Source organism: Toxorhynchites rutilus, chromosome 3 (assembly GCF_029784135.1).
Source record: "Toxorhynchites rutilus septentrionalis strain SRP chromosome 3, ASM2978413v1, whole genome shotgun sequence".
Classification (NCBI taxonomy): Eukaryota; Metazoa; Arthropoda; class Insecta; order Diptera; family Culicidae; genus Toxorhynchites; species Toxorhynchites rutilus.
Window position 1 is genome coordinate 182,169,968 of NC_073746.1, and position 17,713 is coordinate 182,187,680.

A 17,713-nucleotide genomic window follows, 5' to 3' on the forward strand; every position below is an offset into this window, starting at 1 on the left:
TCGGGAGTGAGAATTGAACTCGTGACCTTTAACGTGAGAGGTATGGATGTTACCGCTACGCCAGATCGCCTCCATTTTTTTTCCGGAGTATTTTATTTTTGATTTTCGAAAATTTTGAATAATTTGTATAATAATTCTATATTGAATAGCTAATATGGGTATCAAAAGAAAGGGCTTGACTAGTAGAATGCAGTTATTTATGAAAAATGCAAATCCAAGATGGCGACCACTACAAAATGGCGGATTACATATTTTCTCAGAATCCCATCAATATGGGTATCAAACGAAAGGGCTTGACTAGTAAAACACAGTTATTTATAAAAAGGTCCAAAAATGTATCAAAAGAAAGATCTCAGTTAGTAGAACATAGCAGATAAAGAAAAATCCAATTTCTAGATGGCCGCAGTCCCCAAACAACTGATTACTTTTTGAATGGTTTCATTCAGCTTGACCTGTTTTTATGTATGTTTGAATGTTTGTTGGGTTGTCCCACATTAATAGAAAATTGACCCCGTTCCTGTGGAATGATTGATCTGAAATTTGGAACATACATTTAATTCTACTGTCATTATTAAATTGCGTATTCCATGATCTTGAAAAATTCAATTTGACCGCTGCAAAAAAATGGCTTGATTTGAAGAATACACTGCACTATGAACAACATAAATTCGAAAAGGTCTCCGGCACAAAATGGTCGACTATGTATTTTTTGCAATCCCCTCAATATTGGTATCAAATGAAATGATTTGACTAATAGAATACAGTACAGGTCGGACTCGATTATATGTGATTCGATTATATACAATTTTGGTCTCGATTATATTCAGTTTGGAAAAAATATTTTGTGTGTCACATCAAATTGCATCACGAAAAAAACGCTGTAGAAATTTATTTTTTAGGAATTATATCTTCAGCTTTCACTTATAATCAGATAAGAGTGTATAGATCACGTTGGCCATGCTTCACTGTCAATTTTTCGTAAATTTGGAAAAATGTCGTCGAACGAAAAAGAGCGTCGTGAATTAATCCTGTGCACTCATTTCGAGAATCCGGAGTTGTCACATCGGGACATCGGTAAGATGCTGGGAATCGTCCAATCCACGGTCAGCAGAGTACTAAAACGATACTTCGAGAACCTAACCATCGACCGGAAGGTGAAGAACGGCAAAAATGGATGCTCCGTCAGTGACAAGCGCGTAGTTAAGCAGTTTAGACGTGATCCGAGAAGTTCGGTCCGGGATGTCGCCAATAAGCTGAATTTGTCAAGTTCATTCGTCCAGCGGACCAAGCAGCGGGAGGGCCTGCGTACATACAAGGTTCAGAAGGCTCCTAACCGCGACGAAAGGCAAAACATGGTGGGGAAGACGCGAGCCCGGAAGCTGTACACCGAAATGCTGACGAAGCCGCATTGCCTGGTAATGGACGACGAAACCTACGTCAAAGCGGACTTTCGTCAGCTGCCGGGCCTGTTGTTCTTCTCCGCAGAGGACAAATTCAGCGTTCCGGAGGAGATTCGCAAGCAGAAACTATCCAAGTTTGCCAAAAAGTACATGGTGTGGCAAGCGATCTGCTCTTGCGGAAAGCGGAGCGCCCCCTTCGTGATGACCGGCACGGTAAACGGGCAGGTTTACCCTAAGGAGTGCTTACAGAAGCGCTTACTACCACTATTGAAGCAGCACGAGGGCCCGACCATCTTCTGGCCGGATCTCGCTTCGTGCCACTATTCAAAGGACGTGTTGGAGTGGTACGAAGCCAACGGGGTCACCTTCGTGCCAAAGGAAATGAACCCGCCCAACGCGCCGGAGCTTCGACCAATAGAGAAATATTGGGCGATTATGAAGCAGGCCCTCCGGAAGAACCCAAAAGTTGTCAAATCGGAGGCGGACTTCAAGAGAAAATGGATTTCTGTTCAAAAAAAAACTACAACCTGACGTTGTACAGAACCTTATGGACGGGGTAAAGAGGAAGGTGCGAGCATACGGGCTTGGGCTCGAAGTATGAATAAAAAGAAAATGCCAAAAGTTGTTTAATAGTTTTTATTTTACTGTCTAAAATTTTCAAAAGGATCGGTATACTGGGCGAATTTCTACAGCGTTTTTTCCGTGATGCAATTTGATGTGACACACCCTTTATATTGGGTTGGGGGAAAAGAAATGTCTTATATTGTCAATATATGGCAACACTTAAACATATCTTGTTTTGAACTTATCGCATCGGGTCATACTATACGGCTATTTAAAAACGACTATCTGTTCTAAAAGTGTCGTTTTGACAGTGTTGTGATTGTCCTTTTCAGTCTCAAGTTATAGCGCGTCAAAGATGGAGTCCACCAAGCAAGAAATTCGCCATATTTTACGTTTTTACTACCTGCGAGGTAAAACTGCAACGAAGGCGGCCGAAAAAAATTCGTGTATTTTATGGACCCGATACTGTAACGATTCGCACAGCACAGCGTTGGTTTGATCGATTTCGTTATGGTGTAGTGGCTGTCGAAGATACACCCCGTACTGGTAGGCAAATCGTCGTGGATACCGATAATATCGTTGAAATTATCCAAGTAGACCGGCATGTGAGCACTCGCTCGATTGGCCAGGAACTGGGTATAGACCTGGGTATAGGCCACCCGAGTTGACGCAAAAAAATCTTTTAGACCGAATCAACGCCTGCGATGCACTGCTGAAACGGAACGAAGGCGACCCATTTTTGAAGAAGATGGTGACTGGTGATGAAAAGTGGATCACGTACGACAACCTAAAGCGAAAAAAGTCGTGGTCGAAGCGCGGTGAGCCGGCCCAAACCATCGCCAAGCCCGGATTGACGACCAGGAAGGTTTTGCTGTGTGTTTGGTGGGATTGGAAGGGAATCATCCACTATGAGCAGCTCAACTATGGCCAGACCCTCAACTCGGTTCTCTACTGTGAACAGCTTGACCGTTTGAAGCAGGCGATTGACCAGAAGCGGCCAGAAATAATCAATAGGAATTGCGTTGTTTTCCACCAAGACAACGCTCGGCCTCACACATCTTTGATGACCCGCCAGAAGCTACGGGAGCTCGGGTGGGATGTCCTATTGCACCCACCGTATAGTGTATAGTCCGGACCTGGCTCCAAGTGATTATCATCTCTTCCGGTCCATGTTGGTCTAAGTTGGCCTCAAAAGAGGCTTGAGAAAACTGGCTGCCTGAGTTTTTTTTCCAAATAAGGAGGGGGGAAGGGGGGGGGGGTTATAAGTGTGGGGGAATAATGAAGTTACCTTCTAAATGGCAACAAGTTTGCGAACAAAACGACGCATATTTGACTTAAATTGGATGATTTAAGTATGTTAAATAAAGCGTCAAATTTCGATCAGAAATACGACATTTCTTTTTCCCCAACCCTATATTTTAAATATGGCTTATTTCATGAAGAAATGTAACCTTTCAAGGTTAAGGTGAAGTTTAAGTGCCTATTACATGTACAGTGGGGTAAAAATCGTGATTTTTGAAGATTCTGCTTGAATTTTCACCAGGAATTGTTTATATCGATATTGCAGCCAAATTAAGAATGATAGAAGTTGTGTGTCAAAGAACAAATTGTGGGGCGGTTAAAGAACTTCATTTTAATTGATAGAAACAATATAGTTTAATATAAATTTTTGGGATAAAATTATTAATAACACTTTTAAAATTATTAACTTTCAAGTGTTTCACTTCCAAAATGTTATTAAAATTCACTAATTTAGTTGTTCCACTACTATATCCTGTACTACATTTTCTCATCTTTTAAATGAAAGCATCAGAATCATCTTTCGTAGCGTACTTTTTAATGTAGAGCCAGTTTGAAGCAACAGAGTCCGAAACAAAAAAAGTTCTGTAACTCTGTCATTGTTGAAATTCGAACATATGCGTAGGAGGATTTTTCCATCAAATGTGATTGTCTATCACCTCCTGAGAGAATCTGGATATTTTTTTATCATGTGAGAAAGGTGTTTTTGGTTTTAAGGGGATGAATCAGAAATAAAATTCCTCTTTTATTTTCAAAAAACGGAAAATACATGCGAAAAAAACAAATAAAGAAAAACTTTGACTCGATTATCCGGAGTGAAAAAAAAATCAATACTCCGGATAATCGAGTCCGACCTGTATTTTGAATTTTTATAGTAAAAGCCGTATGCTACCTTGAACAACAATGAGTTGATCTATAATATTCTTAGAAAAACGGGAATTGTAGCGGTATGTGTATGCTGGAAATGGACATATTCCTTAGGGTGACCACTATGCCCCCACTTCACCTACTAATACACAGCTTTTAACAGCGTCAAACATGTCCGGCACTCGCGAGAACTGCCAAACTCACAAGCTGGTGTAAATCGAGGCGCTTAACATACTGCCAGGTGGGTCAAAATGTGAAAACCACTCTACAACCATATAAAAACTATACAAAATCAAGACGATCGAGCACAATTTGTTGATACTTTATTACATATTTATTACTATATTCATTACATTCGTAACGTTTTACGCTGCAAGCGTTGTTTTTGCGTTGATGGCACTACCATTTGCCATTACGATTTGCGCCATTTGGAAAACGAAAATAATAACTATTTTTCAGGATGAAATTAACACACATCTCCGCCATGCTGTATTCAATTTTAGTACTAGCTCGAATAGCTAATAATAGCGGATGTTACATAAATTCAATATATACATTGATGCGTGCACTAAATAATGATATCAATTGTGAAGAACTCTGATATCAATTGACGTTTATTTTGTTCAGAACAGATAAAGAGGTTTATTTTATTTGCCCAAAATTTTACACGGAACACCCATTGTCATAATAGGGAAGCATTTTCTCCATGTCAACACACCAACACACCGTGTGTCGAGTGGTGGTGGTGGTGTGGTGTCCAATTCGCTTCTTCTACTCTACGCACTGCCGGTGCTTGGGGTGAAAGTTCAAGAGAAACTGTACATCATGTTCATCGTATATCCAAACATACTACGAATACAAACATGTCACATTTTCAAACATAGGTACGAAAAAATCATGTTTATGTTCAAACACAAAACTGCGAATAGCAGCGTGGACATGTTTATTTCGGACGCAGTGTTTTTTGTGAAACACGGAAGACTGGTTTTGGCTATAGTAGAAAATAGTGTGCGATGTTTAGACCGTTTTATATCATCCAGCACGTACCGGCACAGGCAGACAAATACATGATGTATTTATATTATAAGGCATAGTCACTTCTCACTGCGGACCGGCAGCGCAGACGGAGCGGAGAAATTCGTTTTCGGAGTGAGAGACTGAGTTCGCGTTGACGATATTGAGCTTCGAATCACAATTTTGGGAAGCTACAATTACCATAATAATTTTCAGGTGGAATGAATACACTTCAAAACTAAAATTATGAATTAAATGATAACTTTCCCACATCGAAAATGTATTTTATTTACACGAAAACCACAATTTGTTGCAGGTGAGAAAAAAATCTTTTACGGAAATTGCGTCTGAAGGAAATTTCATATCATTATGATGTGTTTTAGTTAAAACATCATTTTCCAATATATGAATGATCGAGTAAAGCTCAGTACTATATGTTTTGAATAATCGAATGACATGAAGTGAAAATTTTCATTTTTTTTCAAGTTTTAACAGCCTAAAACTGCTGCTAATTCGATAGACATTAATCTGCCTTCCTAAATGAATATTGCCACCAGATGTCGACACTACAAAATGGTCCAGGAGGTGCATTTAAGTGGAAATTAGCATTTAGAGCCCGACAGTTATTATCTAGACAAAAACTGTCTTCGACAAAGTTGTTACACATTGTAGAGCGCTCATTTTAATGTTATCAAAAATCAGGTGACCCAATTTGTCGATGAAATAAAAAATATAACTTTCTTATCTTTATAGATAGAGGTAAACATAGTTCGACAATGTTGTAGTCCAAGTTATTTGATACACCTTTGTAGAACGAAGTTTTTTTTCTATCTCTTGAAATAACCGATATAGCGCCTTTTTTCTATGTTGCTTCAGGGGTACCATGAAAAATACTGTTTTTTGCTATAACTTTTATATTTCAAATTCTACATACAAACTCTCTTCGAAAGATATTTAGAGCTTACTAATACAAATATTTTGCGATGCAGAACTTGTCAATATCTCAAGTCCACTCAAAGTCATTAATATTTTTTCCAAAAAGTACGCTCTTTGCAATTGTTTGTCATTCTTTCTGGGGAAAACATAAACAAAGTTTATTGGCGACATTTGAAAGAGCATAGTTCACTCTACATGATGTGTGATTTTCAAAACTATTGCGATGCATTTTGCGACGCAGTTTAGTAAATTTACATCATTTTTAAATGTAAATTTACTAAACTTTATGTTATAAATAATTTAATAATGAAAACACAGACATTTTCTGAGGTATGGGCTTCACTTTGACATCATTTACAGGTATAGATACAGCCTATATTTTATAATATTAGACATTTGAGGGGGTCTCCGTAGCCACATTGGTTGCGCGTTCGCTTAGTAAGCGATCGATCGTGAGTTCAAAACTCAGGACCCTCATTGACCATCTTTGTGTTGTTACAGAATAGCTACGTCCACGCAACAATCATCAGCGATGGAGATCGATCCACGGTCGAAATAAGATCGATTCATCCATACAACTGCTCTGCTCTGCAAGACACATCGGGCTGCTGTTCTATAAATAACTCAACAATGATCAATCAACTGTCTCCGCTGTCCGGTCTAGCTGGATAATGGAAGAACAGATAGAAAACTCTTACGCCTAAATGGCTGCTGTGTGAATGTACCATATGTAATGGTATAGAAGGAATACTGGCGAATGGCAACTGTGTAATGTGCTAATTATAGATATGATAACCATGTGACATGTACACGATTAAAATTCGGCTCTGTTACAGCTAAAATGCTAATGAGCCTTAAATAAATAAATGGGATAAAAAAATTAGACATTTGCGATAAGTGACAGTCAAAACCAATGATAAAATGTTTGCGTTAGCAAATTCCGTAAAAAACAAGCATCGTTCATTTTACAAGTTTTTGTGGTTGTTTCAACTATTTTGTTTGTTGTTTTCATTTTAAGTGCTAGAGAGTGTATGAACCTACAATAAATGGGTGAGAAAAAAATGATATTTTATGCAGAAATATTCATTAAAATTAATACTAAAGTAGTGTTCGAAATATGAAACAAGTTTCTACGTATGATTCATATTCCGAACACTTCATTTTCAAATGTTAATTTACTGAACTTTCATGTTATAATAATTGAATAATTAAAATCCTGAAATTCTTTGGGTTATAGCCTTCATTTTAACATCATTTACAGGTATCGGTACAGCCTATAATTTAAAATACAAAGCATTTGCAAAAAAGTGACAGACAAAACCAATGATAAAATGTTTGCGTTAGCAAATTCTGTAAAAAGTTAATTTTTCAGTTTTTGTAGTTTTTTCAACTATTTTGTTTTTTGTTTTCATATTAAGTGCTGGAAATGGTAAGAATCTACAATGAATGGATGAAATAAAATGTTATTTTATGGGAAATCTTCATTAAAATAAGTGGAATATGAATCAAGTTTCTACGCATGATTCAAATTGTGAACACTTAATTTTTAAGTGTGAATTTACTGAACTTTAATGTTATAAATAATTTAATATTCAAAACCTCGACATTCTATCAATACCAACATAGCGCCATTGGTCCCGAAACCATGTAAACTATAAAAAAAATACAATCAATAATTACAAATGCAAAATTCAATTTTTCGCAAGCATAACATTTTTTTCCAAAAAAGACTAGCTAATTGACTTTAATTTGATATATTGATCATATGAATCGGTCCAGTAGTTTAAAAGTTATGATTTAAAAAAATGCATTTTTGCTGTTCGCAATAAAAGGTTCTATTGTATCCAAAAATCAAATTAATTCCGCGAAAGATGGTACTCTTGAGTAATGAGTAATGAGACACTGTTTAATGGCCAACAAAGCTTAAGTGTTCGGAATATGGGACAAAATGGTATAATATTACCTTTAGGAACAGCTCGGATATGCAATCAACAGGCTTTGTTCCTCGCTTTTTATAATCATTTGGTGCAACAAAAGTGAGTACTGTCATTCGGTCGAGTATTTGAAACATTCACTCATATATATATAAATAAAAATGTAAGGCCAAATGTGTTGCTAAGCGCGAAACCCAAAGAAGGATTCGTCCGATTTAGGCCATCTTTATTTTGATGTATTCGTCTCTGTCCATAGATCAATGTTATGGAGAGAAAAATCGGAAAATTTTCGGAAAACTCTGAAGGAAGGTCGGATAGTTCGGAAAATTGATATCCCATATGTTTTAAAACTACATCATGATAAGCGTTGTCGGTCCATCCGATGTTTGCGCTATCGAAATCGATCTTTGTTTGAAAGTGGAAATGGATTTTCAGGTGAAATAACGCACTCCTATATCTTCTATCTTTTATATCTATCGCAAAGCCGGAAGAAGGAATGGTCCGATTTGAGTCGTCTTTATTTTGTTGTATTTGTCTTGGCCCATGATCAATATAGCGGATAGAAAAATTGGAAGTTCGGAAAATTCGGTAAATTGAATACCCATATGTTCGAAAATTGCATCATGATAAGCGTTGTCGGTCCATCCGATGTTTGCGCTAACGAAATTGATCTTTGTATGAAGGTAGAAACTGATTTTCAGGCGGAATAACGCATTCCTATCTATATAAATAAAAAAGGAAGGCCGAATGTGTTGCTTATCGCAAAATCCGAAGAAGGAAAGGTCCCTTTTTGAGCCGTCTTCATTTTGTTGTATCTGTTGTATTCTGTCCATAGAACAATGTTTTTTTTTTTTTTATTAATCCGTTTATTTTTACAGGCTCAGTTACATAAGTTTAATGGAGCCAAACTCTTAACTATATTTCAACTAGCATATATCAACATGTTGTTTCCTTAATTCTATGGTTAATTAAATAGGAAACCGATTACTCGCGGTCGACTCGAGTTTAGAAGGGTGACACATTTTCATTAGGAAAAGGATGGGATGTAAGGAGATGTGTGTTTACACTCGCACTCACATTCACATTCACATTCTCATTCACACTGACACTTCACACTCAATTCTTAAAACTATCCTTACATCTAATATGTATTTACAATTTAACTTATTCTAATGTTAGTAGGAAGGGAACCGATAGCTCGCGAAGGACGAAAAGGAGGGGAAAAGGATGTATAAACAATCACACTCGAAGATCGATAGCTTTAAGGAAAACATATATTTGGGACATGTAATCAAGGTCTAACCGAGCCAACACATCTCTCACCGGCACATTGGACTGCTTTCCTCCAGCCCGAAGGGAGTTTTCTAAATTCGATCTGGCGACAAGATACAACTCGCACGACCAAACAACGTGTTCGATATCGTGGTAACCATGGCCACAACCGCAGAGATTGCTGTCGGCAAGATTAAAACGAAAAAGCAGCGCGTCTAACGAACAGTGATTGGACATGAGTCGGGAGAAGGTGCGAATAAAGTCCCGACTCAAGTCCAGACTTTTGAACCATGGTTTGAGGCTAACCTTAGGGATAATTGAGTGGAGCCACCGGCCCAATTCATCTTCGTTCCATTTGCGTTGCCAGTTAACGATGGTATTTTTACGAACTAAAGAATAAAATTCATTGAAGGCGATTTGACGCTGATAAATTTCGCCTTCAATTGCACCTACCTTTGCTAATGAGTCAGCCCTCTCATTACCCGGAATTGAGCAATGTGAAGGGACCCAGACAAAGGTAATGACATAACAGCGTCTGGATAAAGCACTCAAAATTTTTCGTATTCTCTCAAGGAAGTACGGCGAGTGCTTTTCCGGCCTCACTGAACGGATAGCTTCGACAGAGCTAAGACTATCCGTTACAATGTGATAGTGTTCAACAGGTCATGAGGCGACGCTGTCCAGCGCCCAGTGTATTGCTGCCAATTCAGCAATATACACTGAGCAAGGATACTGAAGACTGTGTGAGGTGCTAAAAAATTTGTTGAACACTCCAAATCCTGTGGACTCATTCATAGAGGACCCATCAGTAAAGTACATATTATCACAATTGACACGCCCATACTTTGCTTCGAAAATCGTAGGAACGATCCCCGATCGATGATAATCTGGAATTCCATGGATATCCTGCTTCATGGACAGATCAAAATGCACAGAGGAATTGATGTAGTCAGGAAAACAAACACGGTTGGGAATATACGAAGAAGGATCAACCTGCATGGAGACGAATTCATGATATGAGCTCATGAATCCAGAATGAAAATTTAGCTCGATCAGCTGCTCAAAATTTCCGATCACCAATGGGTTCATAACCTTACACCGAATGAAGAACCGAAGAGATAATAAATTGAAGCGATCTTTTAGTGGGAGTACGCCTGCCAAAACCTCGAGACTCATGGTATGCGTTGAGGGCATACATCCCAACGCAATACGGAGACAAAGATACTGAATTCGCTCGAGTTTAATGAGGTGTGTTTTGGCAGCTGATTGAAAACAGAAACTGCCATACTCCATCACTGAGAGAATAGTTGTTCGATACAACATTAGAAGATCTTCGGGATGGGCTCCCCACCAGGTGCCGGTAATTGTACGGAGAAAGTTTATTCTTTGTTGGCATTTTTTACTCAGATACCTAATATGGGCCCCCCAAGTACATTTGGAGTCGAACCAGACCCCAAGATACTTGAATGACATAGCATGAGTGATCGGTTTACCCAAAAGTTGAAGCTTTGGTTTTGCTGGTCTATGCTTCCTAGAAAAAACCACCATCTCTGTTTTCTCCGTGGAGAATTCGATCCCTAGCCCAATGGCCCAGGTTGAAAAATTGTTCAAAGTATCTTGTAAGGGTCCTTGCAGTTCGGATTCGTTTGATCCTACGACAGACACCACTCCATCATCTGCAAGTTGTCTTAGGTTGCAATTTTGTGTAAGGCAATTGTCGATGTCGCTTACATAGAAGTTGTACAAAAGGGGGCTTAAACATGAGCCCTGGGGGAGTCCCATGTAGGAGACCCGACTTACTGTCGAATCCCCGTGAGAAAAATTCAAATGTTTCTCACAAAGCAAGTTATATAACATATTATTCAATAGAGGCGGCAGACCCCGAGAGTGTAATTTGTCTGACAGGACCTCTATTGAAACAGAATCAAAGGCCCCCTTTATGTCCAAGAATACTGAAGCCATTTGTTTTTTTTCGGCGTAAGCCATTTGAATTTCTGAAGAAAGCAACGCAAGACAATCATTCGTCCCCTTGCCCCTGCGGAACCCATATTGTGTATCTGAGAGTAGGCCATTCGTTTCAACCCATCGATCAAGGCGAAACAAGATCATTTTCTCCAACAATTTCCGTATACAAGACAGCATTGCTATTGGGCGGTACGAATTGAAGTCGGACGCGGGTTTTCCGGGTTTTTGAATAGCTATAACTCGTACTTGTCTCCAATCATCTGGAACAATATTATTCTCCAGAAACCGATTGAATAAATTCAACAAGCGATGTTTCGCCACATCAGGGAGGTTTTTCAGCAAGTTGAACTTAATTCGATCCGATCCCGGAGCAGAATTGTTACATGAAAGGAGAGCAAGAGAGAATTCTACCATCGAAAACTCGGAATCAAGATCGCACCTATCTTGTGGTATATCTCGAACAAATTTTTGCACAGGAGCTGAATCAGGACAAACCTTTCGTGCAAAATTAAAGATCCATCGATGTGAATATTCCTCGCTTTCATTGGATGAAGAGCGATTTCTCAAGTTTCGAGCCACTTTCCATAATTTTTTCATTGACGTTTCTCGTGACAAACCTCCCACGAAATTTCGCCAATAAGCACGTTTTTTCCCTTTGATCAAATTTTTGAACTGATTCTCAAGGGCTAAATACGTTTGAAAATTTTCAGGAGTACCACGTTTCCGAAAAGCTTTAAATGCATTCGATTTTTCTACATGAAGCTTGGAACATTGGCTATCCCACCATAGATTGGGAGGCCTTCGGAAAATGGTGGAACCTGGATTGGGTTTCGTTTGAGCGCGAACTGCGCTGTCATAGATCAAACGAGAAAGGAAGTTATACTCCTCCAATGGAGGTAAACCATCTCTGGAATTGATGGCTAGAGTAATCGCGTCCGCATATTTTTTCCAGTCAATGTGTCTTGTGAGGTCATATGCCATGTTTATAGATTCAGAAGAATTCGACCCAATGGTGATGGAAATTTTGATTGGCAAGTGATCACTACCGTTGGGGTCCTGGATTACATTCCACTTGCAATCTAACGATAGTGAATTCGAGCAAAGCGAGAGGTCAAGAGCACTTGGGTTAGCAGGAGGTTTAGGTACACGTGTTGTTTCCCCAGTGTTCAAAACGGTCATATTGAAGCTGTTACAAAGGTCATATATCAACGATGAACGATTGTCGTCGTACGGTTCCCCCCAGGCAGTTCCGTGAGAGTTGAAGTCTCCCAAGATCAATCGTGGCTCAGGAAGGAGTGAGCACATGTCAACAAGTTGCTTGCGGCTAACCGCAGCTCTCGGAGGCCAATACAAGCTGACAATACAGAGGTCTTTGCCTCTGATGTTTGCATGACAAGCAACAGCTTCAATCCCTCCAATAGGTGGAAGGTCAATTCGAAAAAATGAGTGGCACTTATTGATCCCCAATAGCACCCCTCCGTATCTGTCATCACGGTCCAAGCGTACAATATTGAAATCATGGAAAGAGAGATCATCTCGCGAAGAAAGCCAAGTTTCGGACAGAGCAAAAACATCACAATTGAACTTATGAATTAAAAATTTGAATGTATCCAATTTAGGGATAAGACTACGACAATTCCACTGTAAAACAGTGATATCTCCGACCTCTCTATTTGAATTAGACATCAAGAGAGATAATCATTGCAAGGAGGGGCCATGTTTGCATCAATTGTTGCAAAATTGTCTTTAATACTGGAAGCATTGAAATGACAATGGTTCTGATGGAGTCGGAAACGTTAAAACACTTGAAGATTTGATCCAAAAGGTCAGACAACTTTATAAATCCCGATTGGGAAGTTGAGCCGGACGGAAAAATAGGGACAGTTGGGGTTTTTGATGTCCCCTCGAGTGCTGGGTCGTTCGAAGGTGAGCTATTCCCACGGAAGCCAGGAGGAACCTGATTTTGCTTGTCCGCTGCACTCGTTTTTTTAGGCAAGCTAACAGGGGATATCACCGGAGGGACTTGTGATTGAATTTTGGGAGTGGTCACATTTTTGCGCCGGGGATTCCCTTGGGAAATAAACGGTGTACCCCCGTGAGCTGTGTCCGCTTCCATTTCGTCAACTGGCAACGTGGAAAAGATATTGTGTGAGGAGATTGGATGTTGTTGTTGTTGGGCCTGTGGAGAAGCGCCCTTTAAAATTTCCGCAAAAGTGCGTTTCGAGCGTTCCTTTAAAGAGCGCTTCTGTTTCTCCCAGCGACTCTTGTAATTTTCACAAGCTGAGAGCTCATGTGGGGTCCCCCCGCAATATGGACACTTATGCTCAGTCGCACTGCAGGATTTGCCCACATGTTGCTCTCCGCAAGTGGCACAGCGCTCCTTGTTGGCGCAGTAGTCTGCTGTGTGACCAACTGACTTGCATTTGTTGCAAGTCATGGGCTGTGGCACGAAGAGACGCAGCGGAAGCCTCAATTTGTCCACCATAACGTAGTCAGGGAGGGCGGAACCAGCAAAAGTTACTCGAAACGAGTCGGACGGCGTGAATTTTGTTTTTCCCTCTTCCTGGGACACTTTTCCTAATTGATGGCAGTCCAAAATTTTAACTTTCGTCGAAGGGAGCTTTTTAAATCTGCCATCTCCCTCTTTTATTAATGCGCTCGTCAGACCCGTTTCTGTGATCACCCCCGAAATTTCTACGTTATGGCAGGGCACATAGACGCGATATTCTAGTACGAACCTATTGTCGACAACAATCTCGTTAGCTTGCTTCCGATCAGCCACGACAACACGCAGTTTGTTCGGTCGAACCTTTCTAATTTCGACCACGGAGGAATAATTTTTTGTCAGATCTTTCATGATCTGAATGACGTTGAGCGATTTCCCGTTGGGTTTTGGCCGGAAGAAAACAACCCATGGGCCAGATCCAGATGCATCTTCTAGATAGACCTTGACACGCGGAGAGGGGACAACTGCGGGGGAGGACGAGGTCGATTGTTGAGCGGAAGCGGGAACAGTTGGGCTGGGAGGCAAGTTCGGGAGATAATCGGAAGCGGGAGCGGGAGATTGAGGGGGCGAAGTGGAAAAGTTTGCCAATTTTCTTGAAGGGGGCTTGTTGAGGTTGATTAACTCTTCCTCTGAAAAGACATCGTCTGAGGGGGGAACGCGTTTAAGCGACTTCCCAGTAGTTAGTGAGGAGGAAACATCAGATTCAATGTCCATATCAAGAGGATCGCACTCTGCCATTATGGCAGATATACAATTATACTTTTTCTTTTTTTTTTTTTAAATCCTTAACCTAATATATATATAAACTAAAATACTTGAAGCGCACGGTGCGGATGATTTGTAACGGTGCTCCAATCGAACCACGTGATGATCGCTTGGCACAACAGCAATGGTGTATCGCACCACAATACGATGACGAGGAACGGCACACGCTCACAGCGCCCGCAGTGGAGGACTTCTCCCTCCCGCTGGTTGTGATTACTTATCACTTCACTCTCGCAATAAAGAAAACACCGTTAGAGCGACACAATCACTTCAGCGAAACCGATAACGGTATTGTTCCAACACAATAACGGACACGAACAACTTTGCGTCCGGCGGCTTCGGACTGCGCGAGCTGACTGAGAACAATGTTATGATGAGAAAAAGTTTAGAAATTTGTTCTAAAGAATTCATATCAAAACAATAATTTTGGCAGGACGAAGTTCGCCGGGTCAGCTAGTTAGGTTATATATTCGTAAAAGTTTAATCTGGATTCTTTTTGCGCGAATTTTTTTGCGTGATTTTATTTTGCACGAGAGCGTTTGCGAATGTGGTTGTGACGAGCGTGTGCATGATGGGGCAATAATTTTTACGTGATTCTTTCGAAATTATGCGATTTTTATTTACGCGATTTTTTTAAAGCGATTTTATTTTTTGAGCGCGCGCATCAGTCCCGTAAACAAAGAATTCAGTGTACTTGCATGACACATCTTGCATCATTCGATATTGATAGACGTCCAAACACTGATGAAGATCAATTCGATAAATGAGCTCAAGGTAACTTCATATTTTAGTTTACTTTCGATTTCTAATTCAGAGACTTAGATAATAAACCATGACTTACCGATCGCTGTCTTATTGAGACCCTCTCCTTTATACAAAAATTGAGCTACATCCTGTGGGTCCATCCTCAGAAGCTGATTTTCGTACAGAAACTCGATGCCTAGAAAAAAAAGGGTGAAATTATTAAATACATCGCATTGTTTTGTTGTTGTTGTTTTCAATTAATATAATTAACGATTGTATCGTCTATAGACCAATTGGTTGAATAAAATGCACAAAGGGTTTAATTAGGCCAAAAACTCATCCGTACAACATTTCATCGTGGCACAGGACGTGAACCATATCACTTTGTCCTGAATGTCTGTTCTTTGCAGTCTCTCCTAGCATCGGACAATTCTGCACAATGCACAGTGTGCAACAAATCCACTCCCCACTCCCATAAACGATTATGCATCACAACCGCCCTACCTACATAGCAGATTCCGAAAGAACAGAAAGTACCTTTCAACGAGACAAACCAGCGGTGACAAACGAGAACATTTCTGTTCAATGAATCGCTCGTTTGGGGGCCAATAGCAGACATACAAACACACACACAGTGCTGGGCTGCAGGCAATACGACGGCGTCGTTCAATTCTTGTTGAAAGGCAAACTTTACTCTCATTCATGTCAACATTTTCAATAGAGTTAATTCGATTTTATCGAACGAATGCCTTTAATCAACGAGACCTCTGCCATTGGATCTGGCCGTCGAGCGGATGACATAAGGGTTAGGAGATATGTGTGGATCAAATTGTATCCGCTTGATAAATTCTCCTTCTCGTGGTTACGGGCCATTAACTTCGACGAGTGGGAGAACAATTAAAATGTTAACTTACATTGCGAAAGGATGCACGTTTACACGCGTGTGTATTGTCGGAAGTAATTGTATCGTTTATTTTTGGAACGAGTCTCTCACATGTGCAAGGAATGTGCAACAACAGGTTTCATTACAACCGGGATACATAAAAACGTGTTTAGTTATCGGAAGTTTGAGCGCTTGTTCACATGCTCATTTCATCTCATTAGCAGACTCTCTCAAGAAAAGGATTGATGAAATTGAATGAAGCTTACCTAGAACAGGTATGCTTTTTTGTCAATTATAGCTAATATGCGTGTGCCATGGCACGACAAAATTTTGTACCATTTGGCACAGCACAAAGCTGTGCTATGTTATATTTGGCACGGTTAGCACAAATGGCACAAATGACACAAATGGCACATTTGGTACGCTTAACGGGGGTTAAATAAAAAATTAGATTTTTTTCAATCACATATGAAAAAAAATAATTTTTTTCATCGATTTCAGTATTTTTTATTAATAACATAATGCATTTTCTTCAAAAAAATGTCAGTGAATGTTTGAGTAAGGGCCGTGGTCTGCTGTTCGACGCAACTTTGTCGCGATGCTCTCACAAGAACGTTGTACGGCACTTACGTCCATTTTCCGGATACAATTCCGGATTATTGTAGTCAGTTGCTTCGTGTCCTTAGCCCTCCAATTGTTTTTATACACTAGGACACTGAGTGTGCCAAAGAAATACTCTATTGGGCGGCACTGGGGCAAGTTTGTTGGATTACGATCTTTCGGCACGAACGGTATCTTTTTCTCCTCAAGATACGGCAGCAGGATTTTATCGAGGCACTCTTCTCGATAGATTTGTTGGTTGATTGCCAGACCGCTCGGCTTAAACCAAGGCTTTGAAATGCCACGGTCGGAAATGGCGATGTACAACATAACCTTTTTTTCAAACTTGTGCTTGAACTTGTATTTCACTTCAGGCGGTGTGGATGACTTGTCGCTGGAGTAGTAATTATCATTTCCTGGAATATGCGTTTTGAACAGCGGAAAATAGCTTTCGTCGTCCAGAACGAAAGACGTCCCGCGGTATTTTTTGGTCATCCACCGACACTGTGATTTAACCGTCTCAATCTGCTCCTCCGTGTACTCCGGCGACCTCGTCTTCTTCCTGCAGACGATTCCTTCCATCTTGAGGGTCCGATGGATCAATACGTGTTAGCAGCCATATTTCCGACCGGCGTCACGCAGGCTGGTTGCGTCCTTGTTGTCAAACAGCTTCTTTAACGATGTCTTCCTCTGCTTCGTCATTATCGTCACCGGACCACCACTTCCGACCTTCCGCTCTACATTCAGGGGACCCAGGATGCGATATACCGTAGTGACAGGTACATTTTCTTCCTTAAAATGTGCCACCGTGAACTTTTTTCCTTGCTGGAAATGCGTTTCGTAGAACCGTACAATGCGTTCGTGGAGCACGTGCTGTTTCGACGCGATCTTTGCTTTGACTAAATTCAAACTAGCAAAACCAAACACGCCTGTTTCTAGGGAGCCCAAAAAGCAATTTTCTTGG

The 17,713-nt window shown here is 40.3% G+C and overlaps 1 protein-coding gene across 11 annotated transcripts in view; it reads right to left on the reverse strand.

The window, feature by feature from the left end:
* LOC129779672 (cytohesin-1) overlaps window positions 1-17,713 on the reverse strand; it is a 120,459-nt gene that overhangs the window by 24,249 nt on the left and 78,497 nt on the right. For all 11 annotated transcript variants that reach the window (XM_055787288.1, XM_055787286.1, XM_055787283.1 and 8 more), the window contains one exon: window positions 15,364-15,462. In XM_055787288.1, the coding sequence (XP_055643263.1) occupies window positions 15,364-15,462 (99 nt within the window). The remainder of the gene's footprint in view (window positions 1-15,363; window positions 15,463-17,713) is intronic.